General features: G+C 44.3%; 1 protein-coding gene across 1 annotated transcript in view; it reads left to right on the plus strand.

The window, feature by feature from the left end:
* Positions 1 to 589: 589 nt before the first annotated feature.
* EIF2B5 (eukaryotic translation initiation factor 2B subunit epsilon) overlaps positions 590 to 19,460 on the plus strand; it is a 43,964-nt gene continuing 25,093 nt past the window's right edge. Inside the window, exons 1-2 of the mRNA XM_083363940.1 lie at positions 590 to 780; positions 18,027 to 18,151. Coding sequence (XP_083220066.1) covers positions 625 to 780; positions 18,027 to 18,151 — 281 coding nt within the window. The 5' untranslated portion in view covers positions 590 to 624. The remainder of the gene's footprint in view (positions 781 to 18,026; positions 18,152 to 19,460) is intronic.

Genomic DNA, 19,460 nt, shown 5'->3' on the forward strand with positions numbered 1-19,460 from the left:
ATTGCCTATTCTACTCTCTTCTCTTCCTCTTCTATTCCTTTTCTCCTCTTCTACTCCTTTTCCCCTATTGTATTCTATTCTATATCTTATTGCCTATTCTACTCTCTCTCTTCCTTTTCTCCTATTCTCTTCCTTTTCTTCTCTTCCTTTTCTCCTATTGTATTCTATTTTATATCTTATTGCCTATTCTACTCTCTTCTATTCCTATTCCCAGTGCTTTTTTTGTAAAAAGAAAAAGGTGCCGGAACTCAAACACGTCATACAACCCGCCTTGCCTACCCTACAAGGTTCCATCCAAAAAAGGTGCCGGAACTCCGTTCTGAGCGTTCTGTGAGGAAAAAAGCCCTGCCTATTCCTATTCTTTCTATTTCATTCATTCTTCATTCAACTTTGAAAAGATCCGTATCTCCCGCCCGGTGGAATTCCCAGATGGCTATATAACGCCCCGCCCACCCGCCCCGCCCCGCCCACCCGCCCCGCCCCGCCCCGCCTTCGTATTCGCCGGCCGCGTTTGCGTTGGAAGGCCTTTTGTCCTCCGCGAGACACCGTCTCTCCTCCCCCCAACCCGCTTTCTTCCGGAAACGGAAGAGGTGCGGCCCAAAGCGTGGGAGAGCGCGAGCCAGCATGGCGGCCCGCGGTCCTGCTGGGAAGCGTGGCGCCGGGTCCGGGGGCTCGCGGGGCTCGGACCCCCAAGAGGAGCCGCCGGCTCCGCTGCAGGCCGTCCTGGTGGCCGACAGCTTCAACCGCCGCTTCTTCCCCATTTCCAAGGACCGGCCGCGGGTGAGCGAGCGTCTCCTTGGCTAGGCAGTCCTCCCCCCCCACCCCCTTGCTCTGGACTTCGACTTCCATCATCCCCTGCCGGCAAGGGTTGAGCCTTTGCAGTCTCGCATCTGGAAGGCTCCAGAGTAGGGGTCTTCAAACTTGTCCCTCTTTTGACTCGTGGACTTCAACTCCCAGAATTCCTGAGCCAGCCGTGCTGAGGGAAAAGGGAGAGGTTTCCAAGCTGAGCCATGCTGGCTCAGGAATTCTGGGAGTTGAAGTCCACGAGTCATAAAAGGGCCAAGTTTGAAGACGCCTGCTCTACAGTCTATGCCAGGGCAAGGCAACCTTGGCTCTTTTATGACTTGTGGACTTCAACTCCCAGAATTCCTGAGCCAGCCGTGCTGAGGGAAAAGGGAGAGGTTTCCAAGCTGAGCCATGCTGGCTCAGGAATTCTGGGAGTTGAAGTCCACGAGTCATAAAAGAGCCAAGGTTGCCTACCCCTGGCCTATACACTAAAGCAGAGGTCTTCAAACTGGGCCCTTTTATGACTTGTGGACTTCAGCTCCCAGAATTCCTCAGCCAGGCACGCCTGGCTGAGGAATCCTGGGAGTTGAAGTCCACAAGTCATAAAGGGGCCACGTTTTGAAGACCCCTGCTCCAGATGTTGCGCCTTGACTCGGTGCTCAAAGTCCAGCTCCATTCAGCCACAGAGGTTCTCGTGGGCAGCCAGGGCCAGGCTTTCCCAGGATGATGGGAGCTGTAGTCCAACCCCTTTGGAAGGCAACCGCTTGACAGATCCGGATGCTTTTTTTTTTCTGTGGATCTTCCTTAACCCTCGTCGTGCTCTCCTAAGGCATTCTGGCACTCATCAAAGGTTGTACCGAATAAGAGGGTTGGAAGACCCCTTGGAGGTTTTATAGTCCACCCTTACTGCTCAAGCAGGAAGACCTATATATTTTATTTATTTTATTTTAATTCCATTTATATCCCGCCCTTCTCCGAAGACTCAGGGCGGCTTACAAGCTTATATACCATTTCACCTTATGTTAAATTTGAAACGAAAGCATTCGGATAACTTGTGATCTTAACAGAAGCTGTGATCTTTGTATTATGACATGTCAGAGAGCACCAAGGATGCCACAATCCAGTCCTGAGCTACAAATAAAAGGGTTTCCTGACTGAACAGGAGTTTGGACTAGAACAGGGGTAGGCAACCTCAGCTCTTTTATGACTCGTGGACTTCAACACCCAGAATTCCTGAGCCAGCAGGAATTCTGGGAGTTGAAGTCCGTGAGTCATAAAAGAGCCGAGGTTGCCTACCCCTGGACTAGAAGCTCCCCAAGCTCCCTTCCAATTCTGTTGTTTTGTTAAATATTTTGTTCTACTATATGAACTGAGAGCCTTGGTGGAGCAGTGGGCTAATGCCTCCTTAAGTAACACCAGCTGCCTGCAATTAGTGCAGGTTCGAGTCCCACCAGGCTCAAGGTTGACTCAGCCTTCCATCCTTCCAAGGTAGGTAAAATGAGGACCCAGATTGTTGGGGGGCAATTAAGCTGACTTTGTAATAATGCCGCTTGGGGTGTGTGTGAAAGCCCTAATAAGCAGGCATATACATAGAATGAAGGCTACTGCTAAGCTTGTAAGCCGCCCTGAGTCTTCGGAGAAGGGCGGGATATAAATGGAATTAAAATAAAAATAAAAATAAAAAATAAACCACACTCCCTTCTGGCACTGCTAATGTCACCTAATATGAAACGTCTGCAACAAAACTAAGCTAAGCTCAGAGGGCATCAAGGACTCCATAATTCAACCCTGAGCTACCTACCCATCTTTACTAACATCAGTATAAATAAACGTTTTGTAGTTATCCTATATGAGCTAGAGAGTGATAGATTTTAGAGTTTATGGTTGTTAGCATATGGATATTTATGATTGTTGTTTTTTTTGCTTTTATACCTTGTACTTAGCTCTGGGAAGTGGGGGGGGGGGGAGAGGGGTAGGGAGGGAGGGGTAGGGGAGGGGGAGGGGGGACTGGTAAAGATAAAATGTATGTTAAAACTTTTCAATTAAAAAAAAATAAACGTTTTGATCCTGTATGTATAAGCCAGGGGTAGGCAACCTCGGCTCTTTTCTGACTCATGGACTTCAACTCCCAGAATTCCTGAGCCAGCTGGCTCAGGAATTTTGGGAGTTGAAGTCCATGAGTCATAAAAGAGCCGAGATTGCCTACCCCTGGTATAAGCTAAAGAATGAAGGACCTTTCCTTTATTCCAGGGGTATTCAAACTTGGCCCTTTTTTACAATCTGAAGAATTCTACATTGGGCGCTGACTAGTGAATTTTGGGAACTGAAGTCCACACAAGTAGTTGAGATTGAGAAATACTGTATTTACAGGTTGGGCTGAGAGACAGTTGACTGCAGTTGTACTTTAGACCTTCCTTTCGCCTGGCCAGGTTTGTCTAAGCCAGGGGTCTTCAAATTTGGCCCTTTTATGACTTTGTGGACTTCAACTCCCAGAATTCCACAGCCAGGCACACTGGCTGAGGAATTCTGGGAGTTGAAGTCCACAAGTCATAAAAGGGCCAGGTTTGAAGACCCCTGCTTTACTTTAATCAGCCTGGCAACTGTCAATGCCAATTACACGTCTACTGAATGAAATGTCATTTTTATAATCTGTATGAATTTTCTTGCAAATGTCTGCTTTTGAGAACTGCCTGTCAGATTATTCTGTTTTACGGTGAACCTCATTTGTGTGGTTACGTGGCAGGAAACAAACTGCTGAAGCAACAGTATACTTTTGGGCGCGCGGAAAACGAGTTACTTGACTAAGTGTGACGCTGTTAAATTCTGCGGCACTAAGCCATAATGTGGTCTGACTTAGCATCTTATATATACCTAGCATTTGTTTAGTGAGCCGTGATTAAAATATGGCTTTGAGAGCCAGTTCACTATAAAGCAGGGGTCTTCAAACTTGGCCCTTTTATGACTTGTGGTCTTCAACTCCCAGAATTCTTCAGTCAGTGTTGCACACTGGCTGAGGAATTCTGGGAGTTGAAGTCCACAAGTCATAAAAGGGCCCAATTTGAAGACTTCTGCTGTAGTGGTTATAGGCACCAGGATAGAAACGAGGAGATTATGAATTGTGGTCCCACCTCAGGCAATGAAATCCAGCTAGGTGACACAGCAGTTGCTGTGTTTCAGATCAGTCAAATGTCAGTAGTCAAGACTGATTTGAAAGCAGAAAAAAAGAATTTAGCTTGTCATTTGAATGCAACTTATGCCAAACCAAACAAATTGAGATTTCTGTTTTAAATGTGTTTAAGTCTTTGGATGGGGTTGGTTTTGAAGACAAGACTTGTAAATATTTATGGAGATTCTCAGGGCAATCATTGGAACCTCAAATCAAATTTTTTAAATAGCTCCCAGTAGATCTGTAAGAACTTCAGTCACTAAGTGACCAGTCTTAAGTTGGAGCCTAGCTACATTTGTAGGTTTCTGGTTTTTCTGTTGACTCATATCTGGCATTAGTGTTTTCATATACTTTTTGCCAATACCCCTAGAATATGAAATAGTACTTGCTTCATCCTTTGATAATATATGAATTATGGGGAACAGAGGCTAGGCAAAATTTTCCAAGCCCATCTTGATCAATTCCCTCATTCACTTGTCCATAATTCAATGCATGAACCTGCAGATAATTGTGTACTCTCTTTGCAATGAAAATGCCTAAATACAAGATTTAATTGACTTTTCCTGTGTCCGGTAGTGTGAGGTAGAAAAACTTCCAGGGTTTGTGTGTGTGTGCAAAAAAATATCACATTCCAAAAGTATGTTCCCCAAATTGCAAAAAATTTCCAGTGCAAACTACAAAAAGTCCCTGGTTATATATTTTTCCCTAGACTTTTTTTTTTACAGTACAACAACATCACTCTTTGTATCAGGATGTTTCCTATGAAATAAATACAGTTGCTGGGGTAGAAAGCATGAACACCTTTTGAGTTATATAGGGAAGTGAATATAACCATTATTTAGGAGTAATTTTAGTCTGCATTACTACCAGCGGATAAAACTGGCTTTTCTAGAATGTCTTTTGCAGCAACCAGCTCATCCTGCACATAATTGCTGATCAGACAACTAACAACTAGTAAAAACCTCAAATTAACAGCAAACATCTATTATTATTATTATTATTATTATTATTATTATTATTATTATTATTATTATTATTATTATTATTATTATTATAGGTTTTCAAAGGCTCCAGAGAAGCTTTTGTATAAGAAAAGAATTTGGCCAGCTCTTAAGCAGTCTTCCTGGGAATTTTGAATTTTTACCATTACTATCCCAAGGAGGGACGCAGTGGCTGAGTGGGTTAGGACGCTGAGCTTGTTGATCAGAAGGTCGGCAGTTTGGCGGGTCGAATCCCGAGTGCCACGTAGCAGAGTGAGCGCCTGTTACTCGTCCCAGCTTCTGCCCACCTAGCAGTTCGAAAGCACGTAAAAATGCAAGTAGAAAAATAGGGACCACTCCGGTGGGAAGGTAACAGCGTTCCGTGCTCCTTTGGCGTCTAGTCATGCCGGCCACATGACCACGGAGACGTCCTCGGACAAACGCTGGCTCTTCGGCTTTGAAACAGAGATGAGCACCGGCCCCTAGAGTTGGAAACGACTAGCACGCATGTGCAGGGGAACCTTTACCTTTTTACCTTTATCCCAAGGAAGTACCGTATTTATCGGCGTATAACACGCACCGGCGTATAACACGCACCTCATTTTAAAAAGGAAATTTCAGGAAAAAAACTTAAATTTCAAATAAATAACTGGGTCATTAACATTATATCGGCGTATAACACGCACACATCATTTGCCCCCTATTTTCAGGAAGAAAATGTGCGTGTTATACGCCGATAAATACGGTACATTGCAGTGCTTGTTTCTGTGGAGCTGCTTTTCCCATCATTTTAGTTCCAAAATCTATTTTTTCTTTGTATCAGTGAATATTGCAAGATGCTATTTTTAAGAAAAGATTTCTGGGCTGCTTGTTTTCAGCTTGTAGGCAGCATCAGGCATTGTGCTGGATTTGATTGGGTTAAAATTGATGCTATGGTTGGAAGCAAGGGAGCTGAGCTAATTTTAACTTCTGAAGGACATGCTAGTCGTGGACATTGTGGAATGTGGACATTGTGGAATTTAGGAGAACGGAAAGGAAAAGTACTCCTTCAAATGATTGAACCCTGACCACTGACAGGTATAAAAATTCTAACAACTTCACAGGTTGTGCCTAGAAAGTACATGGAAGTGGCACAGTTCACTGAAAAACGGAATGCGTAATGCTTCCAAAGCTTTTTTTTTTTTTTGAATGATTGAACATTGCTCAAGAGCAGGGCTCTTTAAACTTGGCCTTTTTGCGACTTGTGGACTTCAACTCCCAGGATTCCTCAGCCAGGCACACATAAAAGGGCCAAGTTTGAAGACCTCTGCTCAAGAGTGTTAAAGCTGTTCCAATATTCTTTGCAAATCAAATATGGAACCGAAAGCCATTGCTGGGGGGAAAAATGTTGCCATATTGCCTTTATTACTAAACAGGGAGGGGCAGGACCTTCTTGGTCCTTGGGAGAAGAGGTTGCCAGAGAATTTGCACAGCTGGAGGCTAAAGTGGAAAATGGGGCAAAGCCAATTTCGGTATTGTTGCCAAAGAACCATGGCTGTCCCTGTAGTCATTAGGGGTGAAATTTGAGACAAAAGAGACTTTACCCTTTCATTTCAGGTCTAATGCGTAAGGTGAAGACTCCAAGTAGAAAGAGATATGCGTTTTTATGACAACTTAAATATGGTAGGGACGCGGTGGCTCAGTGGGTTAGGACGCTGAGCTTGTCGATCAGAAGATCGGCAGTTTGGCGGGTCGAATCCCGAGTGCCGCATAACAGAGTTAGCGTCTGTTACTCATCCCAGCTTCTGCCAACCTAGCAGTTTGAAAGCACGTAAAAACGCAAGTAGAAAAATAGGGACCGCTCCAGTGGGAAGGTAACAGTGTTGCGTGTGCCTTTGGCGTCTAGTCATGCCAGCCACATGACCACGGAGACATCCTCGGACAAACGCTGGCTCTTCAGCTTTGAAACGGAGATGAGCACCGGCCCCTAGAGTCGGAAACGACTAGCACGCATGTGCGGGGGAACCTTTACCTTTAAATATGGGAGAATCCCTCCAAGCTTGGAGCCTGTTAACATATTCATTTTACTCATTTGTAAAATTGATTGGCAGCCCATCTTACCTCAAGGTAACTCTGGGCAGCTTACAGTCAGTTAATAATATAAAGTCAGTGTATAATATAAAAAGGTATTACAGGTAATCCTTGACTTACGACTACAATTGAGGCCAAAATTTCCATTGCCAAATGAGATAGTCTTAAGTTTTGTCCCATTTTCGGACCTTTATTGCCACTGTTGTTAAAGCAAATCGCTGCAGTTGTTAAGTTAGTAACACGGTCATTAAGTGAATCTGGCTTCCCCACATTGATGATGATGACAGCAACAACAATAATAATAAAGTTGGAAGGGACCTTGGAGGTTATCTAATCCAACTCTCTCCTCAGGCAGGAAACCTTATACCATTTCAGACAAATGACTGTCAGAAGGTCGCAAAAGGGGATCACTTGACCCCGGGACACTGCAACCATCATAAATATACACCAGTTGCCAAGCGTTTGAATTTTGATCATGTGACGCTGGGGATGTTGCCACAGTCATAATTGTGATAAACAAACACAAGTCACTTTTATTTTTTACTACTGTCGAAAACTTCAAATGGTCACTAAGTGAATTGTAAGTCGAGGACTATCTGTATAATGAAAGGTTGGGAAACCTGTGGCCCTCTAGATCAGGGGTCCCCAACCCCCGGTCCGTGGACCGGAACCGGGCCGCGGCATGCCAGCAACTGGTCCACACAAACAAGCAAACGCCATCTGAAAAGATGGCCGAAAAGATCGTTGGCAGTTCCCTCCCTCCCATCCAAGACATAGCACAGAAGCGTTGCTTGAGCAGGTCCGCAAGATTGTCTGGGACACGACACACATCCTCTTCACGACCTGTTTTCCTTGCTTCCTTCCGGGAGGAGGTGGGCTCCGTGGTATCTGAAGCAGGACATCCAGAGTCAGCCATAGTTTCATTCCATACAGCATTAACCTTGTGAACTCTCAGGCTTCCACCTTCCGTCACATATTCAAGATGGATGGTATTAAATAAATAAATAAACAAACAAATAATAATAATAATAATAATAATAATAATAATAATAATAATAATAATAATAAGTTGGAAGGGACCTTGGAGGTCATCTAGTCCAACCCCCTGCTCAGGCAGGAAACCTTATACCATTTCAGACAAATGGCTGGCCAGTCTCTTCTTAAAAACTTCCAGTGTTGGAGCATTCACCACCTCTGGAGGCAGGTTGTTCCACTGGTTAATTGTTCTCACTGTCAGGAAGTTTCTCCTTAGTTCTGGGTTGCTTCTCTCCTTTTTTTTTTAAAGATATTTTTTATTAGTTTTCCAATATTCCAATATTATCTTTAAAAAGCAACGTGGTGTCCGGGTTACAATAGTTCCATTTCAGACAAATACATATTACAAATCTCCACATTGTTGTAACCAGTACTTCCTCTCTCTTTTTTTCCTTTAATACATACTATCTCTTATCTAAATTAACATACTTCTCATTGCTATCCATCAGTCATTTAATAGTTTTCTTATATTTATCGATACTTTAGTATATTTTATATTTTAACATTTCATCTTTAAAACATCAAACACCTTACATATTTTTCTAGCTTTAATTTTACATTGATATTAAAATTAGATTTCTCATTTTCATATTGCTAAATAACCTCCTTTCCCTTTACACAATTTTCTCCAATACCTAGTAATGTAATACACTTCTTATTTATCTCATTTCCATATCAATATTAGTAGTACAATATTAGAATAGTAGACATTAGAATACCAATTGCAAGGAGGAGAAAGAGGGGTAGGACAATATAATATTCTTGTTTCTCACTCATAGTTTCCACATATTAAAAATTAACCAAAATTTCTTCCGTTTCAACATTTAATACATCCTCTCATGTCACTACATCCATGTATATTAGTTACATTCTATCATTTTAACATATATACATCTTAATCCATATCATTTAAAGAACTCAATATTTCAATGTTAGTATTCATACATCTGTACTTTTTTTTTAATTAGTATTTTTATCTACTCATCAAAACAATCTCTCATAATCCAAATACAATCCTGTCTATTTTGGTATTATCTATTTCAGGCCTCTTAAGAATGTCCATATTTCTTCAATCTTATTCTTGTTTTCTTTCTTTGCCATGTCATTTTTCGCTTCTTTGCCTCAAAGTCATCAAAGCTTTCTTGTGTTGTTATATCCTATTGAAGTGTCCTTCCAGTCTCCACTTGTGAAGAATTGAGGAGTCTGTTAACAGCACCAAATCTTCTCATTATTTTCACCTCTTGATATAATTGTCCTGGTATGAATAAATTTTTTTCCACCTGTTTTCCATAATAATCTTCAAAAGTCTGCATTTGTTGAATATTTAAATCTTCTGCCAATGTATTTGATTGTTCAATTTCTTCTGTTAAGTTCTGTCCCAATAAAATATTAGTTGTAGTCACAGTTTGGGTTTGTTTCTTCGAGATGCTTTCTAATTCTTTTCCAAAAGCTCTTATTTCATCGCCAGCTGTAGAAAGGAACTGATAAGTTTGGTAAGATATTTCCCACATAGCATGGATTTGTTTTTGAAACTCTTCCATAGTGAAATTTCACATCGTTAATCTTATCTTGTTTTTCTTAAATATTTTCTTGATATTTTTAAAGAGAAAGTCAAATTGCAATTTCAGGTTTAGCCACTGGGTGTCCCCCAAGTTCTTTGAAAATTCTTTTCTTTTAGTCCAGACGTGTCAAACACAAGGCCCCGGGGCCAGATCCGGCCCGCGAAGTGGTTTCATGCGGCCCGCGAAGCCATCCTGGAAACAGTGAGGGAACGGCCCCCACTGCCTTGGCCCTGGCCCAGAGACCCTCAGATCTGTCCCACTCCTGCCCAGGCCCCCATAGGCACCCTTGATGCGAACGATGTAGAGCTGGCCACGCCCACCCAGTAGGCCATATGCACTCTAGCCACGCCCACCCAGTAGGCCACGCCCATCCAGGTCATACCCACCCGGCCCCCTGAGGGCAACTGCAAAGCTGATGCGGCCCTCAATGAAATTGAGTTTGACACCCCTGTTTTAGTCCATTTCTTTTTTCAACTTTTTTTTAAAAAACACCCCTGGGCTTGTTCGCCGCTTATTTGAAGGGAGGGTTGAATTCCCCCCTCCCTCTCCACAGGGGAAAGGTACTTAGCAACTTATTTAGGTGAAAAGAAGAAGATTAAGGTATAAGAGAGGAATCTTACCCCCCCCCCCCCCGGTCTCTTCCACACTGCTTTAATGTTGCCTGATGGTAAGTTTGACTTCGGCTGTCTGCAGCCTAGTAACTGGCCATTTTACTATGGCCAGTCCTTCGTCCGCCAGTATGAAGGGAATGCAGGCACTAAGGGGGGAGGGTTGCAGCTCCCCTGCATTTCTGCAAAAGCCCCTTCTGTCTGGTCGCCCCTCCAAGGCGGCTGTTCAACCCTTTTAGGACCCCCCAGTGATGCGAAACTGGACGTGGAAGACGAGAGCCATCCTCCTGATGCCCATATCCGCTGACTTGGCAAACTGGAAGCCCTGCTTCTCTCTTTGATTATTTCCCATCCATTGCTGCTTGTCCTGCCTTCCGGCGCTTTGGAAAATAGCTGGATCCCCTCTTTATTTGTGGCAGCCCCTGAGATATTGGAGCACTGCTATCTTGTCACCCCTCACCCGTCTCTTCATTAAACTAGACATACCCAATTACTGCAATCATATGTATTAGCCTCCAGTCCCCTGATCATCTTTGTTGCTCTTCTCTGTACTCTTTCCAGAGTCTCAACATCTTTTTTACATCATGGTGACCAAAACTGGATGCAGTCTTCCAAGTGTGGCCTTACCAAGGCATTGTAAAGTGGTATTAATACTTCACGTGATCTTGATTCTATCCCTCTGTTAATGCAGCCTAGCACTTTGGCCAACACATTTATTTGTTATATATATATATATATACAGGGAGTGCAGAATTATTAGGCAAATGAGTATTTTGACCACATCATCCTCTTTATGCATTTTGTCTTACTCCAAGCTGTATAGGCTCGAAAGCCTACTACCAATTAAGCATATTAGGTGATGTGCATCTCTGTAATGAGAAGGGGTGTGGTCTAATGACATCAACACCCTGTATCAGGTGTGCATAATTATTAGGCAACTTCCTTTCCTTTGGCAAAATGGGTCAAAAGAAGGACTTGACAGGCTCAGAAAAGTCAAAAATAGTGAGATATCTTGCAGAGGGATGCAGCACTCTTAAAATTGCAAAGCTTCTGAAGCGTGATCATCGAACAATCAAGCGTTTCATTCAAAATAGTCAACAGGGTCGCAAGAAGCGTGTGGAGAAACCAAGGCGCAAAATAACTGCCCATGAACTGAGAAAAGTCAAGCGTGCAGCTGCCAAGATGCCACTTGCCACCAGTTTGGCCATATTTCAGAGCTGCAACATCACTGGAGTGCCCAAAAGCACAAGGTGTGCAATACTCAGAGACATGGCCAAGGTAAGAAAGGCTGAAAGACGACCACCACTGAACAAGACACACAAGCTGAAACGTCAAGACTGGGCCAAGAAATATCTCAAGACTGATTTTTCTAAGGTTTTATGGACTGATGAAATGAGAGTGAGTCTTGATGGGCCAGATGGATGGGCCCGTGGCTGGATTGGTAAAGGGCAGAGAGCTCCAGTCCGACTCAGACGCCAGCAAGGTGGAGGTGGAGTACTGGTTTGGGCTGGTATCATCAAAGATGAGCTTGTGGGGCCTTTTCGGGTTGAGGATGGAGTCAAGCTCAACTCCCAGTCCTACTGCCAGTTTCTGGAAGACACCTTCTTCAAGCAGTGGTACAGGAAGAAGTCTGCATCCTTCAAGAAAAACATGATTTTCATGCAGGACAATGCTCCATCACACGCGTCCAAGTACTCCACAGCGTGGCTGGCAAGAAAGGGTATAAAAGCAGGAAATCTAATGACATGGCCTCCTTGTTCACCTGATCTGAACCCCATTGAGAACCTGTGGTCCATCATCAAATGTGAGATTTACAAGGAGGGAAAACAGTACACCTCTCTGAACAGTGTCTGGGAGGCTGTGGTTGCTGCTGCACGCAATGTTGATGGTGAACAGATCAAAACACTGACAGAATCCATGGATGGCAGGCTTTTGAGTGTCCTTGCAAAGAAAGGTGGCTATATTGGTCACTGATTTGTTTTTGTTATGTTTCTGAATGTCAGAAATGTATATTTGTGAATGTTGAGATGTTATATTGGTTTCACTGGTAAAAATAAATAATTGAAATGGGTATATATTTGTTTTTTGTTAAGTTGCCTAATAATTATGCACAGTAATAGTCACCTGCACACACAGATATCCCCCTAAAATAGCTATAACTAAAAACAAACTAAAAACTACTTCCAAAAATATTCAGCTTTGATATTAATGAGTTTTTTGGGTTCATTGAGAACATGGTTGTTGTTCAATAATAAAATTAATCCTCAAAAATACAACTTGCCTAATAATTCTGCACTCCCTGTATATATATATATATATATATATATATATATATATATATATATATATATATGTATGTATGTATGTATGTATGTATGTATGTATATGTATATGTATATGTATATGTATATGTATATGTATATGTATGTAGGGGGTGGATGGGTCTGTATATCTGTTACATATAGTATGTTTAGGTGTGTGTCTTGTATGTGTTTCACTTTGAGAGCGGGCAACTAAATTTCATTTTTGACGTGTGCCGTTGTGCCCACAGTAAAAAAAAATGGCAATAAAGGTCATCTTGTCCGTGAGATGCAGGCAGCACACCAAACCACGCACCCTCCAGTCTGTGGAAAAACCTCTTTCCACAGAACCGGTCCCTGGTGCCCAAAAGGTTGGAGGCCCCCTGCTCTAGATCTTTCCCCCCCCCCAAAAAAAACCTGGCCATTTTAAGTTACCAAGATTGTGAGACACTGTTCTAGGTCAGGGGTAGGCAACCTTGGCTCTTTTATGACTCCTGGACTTCAATTCCCAGAATTCCTGAGCCAGCCTGGCTCAGCTTGGAAAGCTCTCCCTTTTCCCTCAGCATGGCTGGCTCAGGAATTCTGGGAGTTGAAGTCCAGGAGTCATAAAAGAGCCAAGGTTGCCTACTCCTGTTCTAGGTGAAGTTGTCATCTGGGAAACCCCCCCTCCCCTTGGATGAAAGAGAAAGGGAATGTGAAAACTTAACCATCTTTGAAGGAGTAGCTTGTGCAGGTAGTTTGCAGGGGAAACCAACATCAAATCCCGGCTGTGGTTAATGGAAAATTACTTTGCCCTAGTAAGTGCACCGAATGCTATTTAAAGATCTGGGTGTGTGTACCAGAGCGGTGGATTATTAGTGTTATAAGATCGCCCTTTGATGCCTCAGATGTGATTGCTGATCCAAAAACATATCACAGGAACATTTATCTGCAGCTGCTGCGTGAGGTTGGATTTCCAGGATCCTTGCAAATGAAAGAGCCGGGCTTTGATTTAAACCACAATAGAAGCCGTGGTTCCTAGCAACAGCTTGTCAAGACTTTGAGGAACGGAAACCTTAAGGAAGGCCGCAAAGGGCTAATTTGATCGGTCGATCAGCCCTCGACCGACCATCGCAATTGAACCCCAAATTTCCAGAGCTAAGCAAGATCGTTGTTAAGTGATCCATGCCCCCATTTTACGACCTTTCTTGCCAGAGCGGTTAAGTGAATCAACTGCGGTTGTTAAGTTAGTCACACGGTTGTTAAGTGAATCTGGCTCTTCCCCCCCCCTCCCCATTGGCTTGGCCTCTCAGAAGGTCGCAAAAGGGGATCAAGCAACACCCCACCCCCCCGGGACGCTGCGACCGTCGTAAATACGAGCAAGTTGCCAAGTGGCTGGATTTTGATCATGTGACCACAGGGGAGGCTGCGACAGTCGCAGGGGTGAAAAGCGGTCATGGATCCATTTTTCAGTGCCGTCGTAACTCGGTTGTAAGTCTCGGACCCCTTGTGACGGTCTGGATGACATCCTACGGAGAAGAAAAAGCAACGTTGACTCCAGACTATGGCTAGGTTTTTTCTTTTAAGATGCTCTTCATGTCTGCGCATTTGTGTGTGTGTGTGTGTGTGTGTGTGTGTGTGTGTGTGTGTGTTTCTACCCAGTCACCATAGGATCTTTAAATGACAACGTTGTGGCAGCTGTTGTTGTTATATCCATCACAAGGAGAATGTGGAAATTACCCCTTTGTCCCTGCAGAAAAAAGAGGGACCAACTTATAAGCTTGCATCTCATCGGGCAGTAACACCTGGCCAGCCCTGTCTGTGCCTAGAAGCCGAAGAGGGCTGGGATCACTTGGGAAGGTTCAAGAGAAAATTCCAGGGCTGTAGGCCAGACTGGAATGTCGAAAACAAGTGCCTGCGACGACGGCAGTGGCCAACTCCTCTTATCCTGTTGCCAAACACAAGTACACAAATGTCTCCAAGGACCCAGCAGGAGCCAAGCTCCACCGGAGTGTAATTACCAGGCTGTCTGGCCTAGCCGGATAGTTGGCGTTGTGGTTTCTGGATTGTCGAGAGGGTGTCGCCTGCTCAGAGTAAGGATGCTCCTGTAATTTGTTTCTCTGGATGGACTGATAAGGCCAAGAGTTCTTCCCTGGATATAGCCTGGGATGCACCATTGTATGATTCTTATCACCAAACTGCAGTAACCGAAAAGGTGCAACGAGACTGAACGAGGTTGCCTGAAGGAAGTGTTGTTGCACCAAAGTCTGAAAATGGATTTAGGCCAGCTGACGTGTACTGTGAGCGTGTTGGGATGCTGTCTTGCCAAGTTGGATCTTGGCCTCAGTCAGAGCCGGGAGCTTTTGCTTTGCCAATGGCCACCCTTGGCTTTTGAGTGGCCTGTCCGGATCGGGTTCCAGAGAAGTAGCAAGGGAGGCCTGGAACGAAAACTTCAACCTGAGTTTCTCTCTAGTCCTAACAACAGTGTAGATCAGGGCTTTTCAAACCAGTGGTACGGGTACCACCTGTGGCACATTGGCACCTGGCAGGTGGTACGCAACCATCCTAGGAAAGTGGTAGCGGGGGAGGGGAATGAGCTGAACCGAGGGCAGCACCGCACAAGTCTGAGCGAGAGACGGCTGGAGCTGCAGGGCTGTCAGGATCAACGGAAGCGCCAGGATCAGCACCAGGATCCAGCTGGAGCTCGGCGCTGATCCTGGCGCTTCTGCTGAGCCCAGAAGAAGCACCGATCAGCTGGAATGTTGCAGCATCTCCAGATTCTTGTGATTTAAATTCAGATGCTTGGCAACTGATTCATATTTATGTCGGTCACAGTGTCCCAGGTCATGTGAAGTGAGGAATAAAAACCAAACACCCCCGCTGCCAATCCTCAGCAGAAATGCTCACAACAATGAAAACCTCGGACAGGAGGAAGAGCGCCACCGGGCGGGCAGGCAGGTGTCTTGCTTGGCTGTGGCTTGGGGGGCACTTTTTTCAGTGCCATTGTAACTTTGAACAGTCACTGTTGTAAGTCGAGGACTACCTGTACTTCATCACTTTATTTCTTTCTTTCTTTTTCATTTTTTTTCTTTTTCTTTTTTTGGTCATCAAGTTTTTGACACCTTGCTAGGCGACTGGTGGTACTGAGATGTTGCCATATCCTAAAAGTGGTACAATGGGTGACAAGGTTGAAAAGCCCTGGACTAGATGCCAGAATGCAGTTCTCTAGTCAGGAGAGAGACTGGCAGTAATAAACCAGTACTCAGAAGAGAGCTGGAAGGGATCTTGTGAGGTCTTCTAGTCCAGCCCCCTGCTCAAGCAGGAGACCCCCTACCAGTTCAGACAGGTGACTGTCCAGTCTCTTCTTGATGACCTCCAGTGAGGGAGCACCCACAACGTCTCAAGGCAAGCTGTTCCATCCATCCATTCTTTTGTCTGTCATTTATTTACCTCAGAGTCATAGAATCACAGGGCTGGAAGGGACCTTGGAGGTCATCTAGTCCAACCCCCTGCTCAGGCAGGAAACCCTCTACCATTTCAGACAAATGGCTGTCCAGTCTCTTCTTAAAAACGTCCAGCGTTGGAGCATTCACAACTTCTGGAGGCAAGGAGTTCCACTGATTAATTGTTCCCACTGATGAGAAATTTCTCCTTAGTTCTAGGCTGCTTCGCTCCCTGATTAGTTTCCATCCATTGCTTCTTGTCCTGCCTTTGGGCGCTTTGGAGAATAGCTTGACTCCCTCTTCTTTGGGGCAGGCCCTGAGATATTGGAAGGCTGCTATCATGTCCCCCCTCGTCCTTCTCTTCATTAAACTAGACATACCCAAGCCGTTCCTTATTGTGTTTTAGCCTCCGGTCCCCTAATCATCTTTGTTGCTTTTCTCTGTACTCTTTCCAGAGTCTCAACATTTTTTTTACATCATGGTGACCAAAACTGGATGCAGTATTCCGAGTGTGGCCTTACCAAGGCCTTGTAAAGTGATATTAATACTTCACGTGACCTTGATTCTATCCCTCTGTTAATGCAGCCCAGCACTGTGTTGGCTTTTTTTGGCAGCTGCAGCACACGGCTGGCTCATATCTTAACTGATTGTCCACTCACTACTGTTGATCACCCTTTATGATCTTCTGACAAGCAAAGTCAGTGGGGAGGCCAGATTCACTTAACAACCCTGTTACTAACTTAACAAGTTGCAGTTTTTCGCTGAACAACCGCGCCAAGGAAGGTCATAAAATGGGGCGAAATTCACTTAAGAATTGTCCCACTTGGCAATAGAAATGTTTGGCTCAATTGTGGTCGTTAATTGAGGGCTTAACCCTTTCTGGGTTGGCGGCCTGGGGTGGTAGTGGAGGCAACTTTATGTGTGCACGTGGAAATGGGGCTCTTTGCACGCAAACAGGCCGCGATTGTGCACACGACGCAATGCTAGGGCGAGTGGGGGGGAATGTGTGCTCACGGCAACGATAGCGCCTGCGCGTTGCCCCATGCTAGCGCAAGCCGAGAGAGTGTGCACTTGCAGCGATGCTAGCACTTGCTAGCAGCATCACTAGCAACAGCATGACGCCACGATGCAAGCGCAAGTGGGGTGTGTGTGCAAGTGTGCACACACGTGCGCACTGGCCAGCCATTCATGCAGCCGAGTGGCCAACAGTCCACGGCCCGGTCGTGGACCACAGCCCACAGGTTGGGGACCCCTGGTTGCTCCCTGGTTGCAGTCCAATTTCTAATATTTTTCTCCCGCAGCTGCTATTTTTAAGAAGGCCACCCATGTTTAATGAAGACTGTATTTCCCATGCTACTTGTAATTTCGTTAGAAGATGGTGTGACGCTTTTTTTTAATAAGAGTTTTTATTGAATTTTATAGGGTTAGGAAGAAGATATAACCAGGGTAAGGATCAGGATTTGGGATGGGGTTAGGATCGGGATGGGGTAGGAGTGGGGTTGGGAACAACATTGGGGTCCCCCCCCAATAACATTTTCAAGCTTTAGCAAACAGACTATTGTCCGGGTACATATGTTCAATCAACACTAATTAATATAACTGTAAATAGCTATAATATATACGCTAAATGATAATCATACACGGTGTCAATTAGTCAATACATATCATTCTCCTTACTAATATATATTCAAAATAACACATCACATTCATTTCTCGCTAGTTCGTTCTCCTAACCACTGGTAAAATTTATCTCATGTTTTAAAATAAATTGAATCCTCTTTGTCTTTAATCTCTAAAGTTAATCTGTCCATTTCTGCACATTCCAAAATGTTCTTGATTAAAATCTCCTCAGTTGGCAGGTTTTCATTTTTCCCAGTATTGGGCAAATGCTATTCTCGCTGCTGTCAATACACGCAATATTGAATGCTCCTTCTCCTACTTAGCTCCTAATATTCCGAACAAAAGCAAAAGTTCTGGTTTAAATTCAACCTGTCTTTTAGTCGTCTTTTCCAACCACGAATGTATCTTAATGTATGGTGTGGCTCTTAGCTGTAGATTGTGGTTTTTGCTGTGGCTGACTTCCCTTTGCTTCCCTAGGCTCTGATTCCACTGGCGAACGTGGCCATGATCGATTACACCCTGGAATTCCTCACTGCAACCGGGGTGGAAGAAACCTTCGTCTTTTGCTGCTGGAAGTCAGCAGAGATCAAGGAGCATTTACAGTAAGAGCAGCCCCTTTCGCCGTCTCTTCCAGGAAGGGGCGCCTTCCCTTATATGCCTTTGGTCTCTCGGAGTTTGAGGGAAGAGGGTTGGTGGTTGTCAGGTAGACGTAACCGAGCAAGACCAATAAAGGAGAACGTTTTGTAGCCCAGGGTTGAACGAAGGGGACCTTGGTGCTCTCTGAGCTGGGTGGTTTTCTTGCAGACATTTCATTACCCAACTGAGTAACGCCGTCAGTGCTAGAAGGTTTGTGGAGTGGAGGAGGAGGAGGGGAGAGGAAGAAGAGGAGGAGGAGGAGGACTGTGGGGTCCTTAGTGCTCTTTGAGCTTGTTATCTTGCAGGCCTATCATGACCCAACTAGGGAACATCATCAGTGCTAGTCTTAAGTGTCAACGCTGCTAACATCGGATGTTTTTGCTTTGACAACATACGGAGATGCAACCATTTCCCTTCTTATGTTTTACTCTTAGAATTAGAGTTAGAATTAGATGATACTGGGGGGGGGAGGAATGCACATGGGAGTTTAGCTAGACATAACATTACTGTAACTAGTGTGAGAACCAAGGTTTTTGAAATAAGAGGTGATAAGAAATGGCGAACTGGAGAACTGGAGGGGAAGCGTGCATTTCAAACTAATTGGAGAATGTGATTTATGACTGTTAATTAGAGGAGGGAATTGTGCTTTGATACTCTGTGCTCAGGGGAGGGGAATTCAGATTTTGGCTTCGACTACCTAAGTGCTGATGCCATGCTTCTCGAATAAAGATTCCTTAAGGTAAACAATGCCTCAAAGTTCTTTGAAGAGTTTCATCTGTTGTAACCATGACACTAGGTTTGGGTAATGAAATGGCTGGAAGAAAATAACCAAGCACAGAGAGTGACCTAGCCTGTTGGAATAGGCATCAGAAAGAGGCAGACGGACATCTGGATACAGACATACTATAGTTATACAGGTAGTCCTTGACTTAAAATCCTTTGTTTAGTGACTGTTTGAAGTTACAACGGCGCTGAAAATAGTGATGTATGTCTGCTTTTTTTTTTTTTTTTTTTGAACTCCTAAGATCCTCATGACTACATCCCCGTAATCAAATTTTGGATGTCTGGCAACCGGCTTGTATGACGGTTGCGCTGTCCCAGGGTCATGTGACCATCTTTTGCGATCTTCCAAGAAGCAAAGTCAATGGGGAAGCCAGATTTCACTTAACAACCATGTTACTAACATTAGAATGGCAGGGTTTCACTTAACAATTGTGGCAAGAAAGGTTGTAAAAACGGAGCAAAACTCACTTAACAACCGTCTCTGTCATGGTT

The sequence above is a fragment of the Vipera ursinii genome, assembly GCF_947247035.1.
Source record: "Vipera ursinii genome assembly, chromosome: 5".
Lineage (NCBI taxonomy): Eukaryota > Metazoa > Chordata > Lepidosauria > Squamata > Viperidae > Vipera > Vipera ursinii.